The 1,554-nt window shown below is 39.1% G+C and overlaps 1 protein-coding gene across 1 annotated transcript in view; it reads left to right on the top strand.

The window, feature by feature from the left end:
• Window positions 1-1,554, top strand: part of LARP1B (La ribonucleoprotein 1B) — a 147,209-nt gene that overhangs the window by 32,061 nt on the left and 113,594 nt on the right. Inside the window, 1 exon segment of the mRNA XM_017849119.1 lies at window positions 1,157-1,301. Coding sequence (XP_017704608.1) covers window positions 1,157-1,301 — 145 coding nt within the window.

A 1,554-nucleotide genomic window follows, 5' to 3' on the forward strand; every position in this document is an offset into this window, starting at 1 on the left:
CTCAGCCTCCCGAGTAGCTGGGACTACAGGCGCCCGCCTCGTCGCCCGGCTAGTTTTTTGTATTTTTTAGTAGAGACGGGGTTTCACCGTATTAGCCAGGATGGTCTCGATCTCCTGACCTCATGATCCGCCCGTCTCGGCCTCCCAAAGTGCTGGGATTACAGGCTTGAGCCACCGCGCCCGGCCCACCCTTAATATCTTATAGTCTGTCTATCAAAGAAAGAAGCATGGAGGACTTAAATCATTCAAAATATATATGTGCACATATGCCTGTGTGTTCACTAAGTTTTTTTTTTTTGAGACGGAGTTTTGCTCTTGTTGCCCAGGCTTGAGTGCATGGCGCGATCTTGGCTCGCTGCAACGTTTGCCTCCTGGGTTCAAGGGATTCTCCCACCTCAGCCTCCTGAGTAGCTGGGATTACAGGCATGCGCTAACACACCTGGCTAATTTTGTATTTTTAGTGGAGACAGGTTTTCTCTATGTTGATCAGGCTGGTCTTGAACTCCCGACCTCAGGTCATCCGCCTGTCTCAGCCTCCCCAAGTGCTGGGATTACAGTCATGAGCTACCGCGCCTGGCCATGTTCACTAAGTTTTTAACTAAGCATTGTGCTGGTTACTAGGCTTCAGAAGTGTTAAACATGTCAGTACTTTGTCAATTTAGAAAACAAAACGAACTACTTTTCTGTATGCGAATTTGACAAAGGATACTTCCAGTATACCATTCTTCTCAGTGACTGGGAAAAAATTGGCAGGCATTATGCTAACATGTGATTAGCTTTGTTATCTAATACTTAAATGAAACAAGTAGAAGTGGCTTTGTAAAGATTTTCATCTAATTAACTCATTAAAATCAATTATTGAACTATCTTAAAGTAAAATGAGCAGGTTAATTCTTTATATTTAGTGAAGCTGATTTAAATAGAAGTTATTAATTTTTTGGAAAATAATCAGTATTTTAAGTATAAGAGAAATTAATTCAGTAGGGTTTTTTGCTATCTTATGTTTCCCTATCTATGTTGTATTAGACCTATACATATTGTTAGCCAAATTACAATATTTTCATGTTAATGATTGGTTTTCACAGTTAGTGTGTGAGCAGTAGAAATATTTATTTTCTACTGAATAAATGGATGAAATTCTAATTTCTCTTTTCAGTGAATATTACTTCAGTGTAGAAAATTTGGAACGAGACTTCTTTCTTCGGGGAAAGATGGATGAACAAGGTTTCTTGCCTATTTCCCTGATTGCTGGTTTTCAGCGTGTTCAGGCTCTCACTACAAACCTTAATCTCATCTTAGAGGTAATTGCTCATTTGAAGAACAATTTGTACTTTCCACTCAAATTTCCTTTGTACCTAAAACTTCTCTAAAAAACAGAGTATTAAAAACAGACAATCTATAGTTACTTGAGGCTCAGACAGCGTTCCATGACGTTTTTCTGGTTTGTAAAACCTTCATAAATGTCTAACCTTGGAAACCCCTGAAAGTATTGCTAATGACGTTACTACATATTTTCTCCTTCCCCTCCCCCTCAATTAGTCAACCTGTTTTAAA

Source organism: Rhinopithecus bieti, unplaced genomic scaffold (genome assembly GCF_001698545.2).
Source record: "Rhinopithecus bieti isolate Rb0 unplaced genomic scaffold, ASM169854v2 scaffold_32092, whole genome shotgun sequence".
Taxonomy (NCBI): Eukaryota; Metazoa; Chordata; class Mammalia; order Primates; family Cercopithecidae; genus Rhinopithecus; species Rhinopithecus bieti.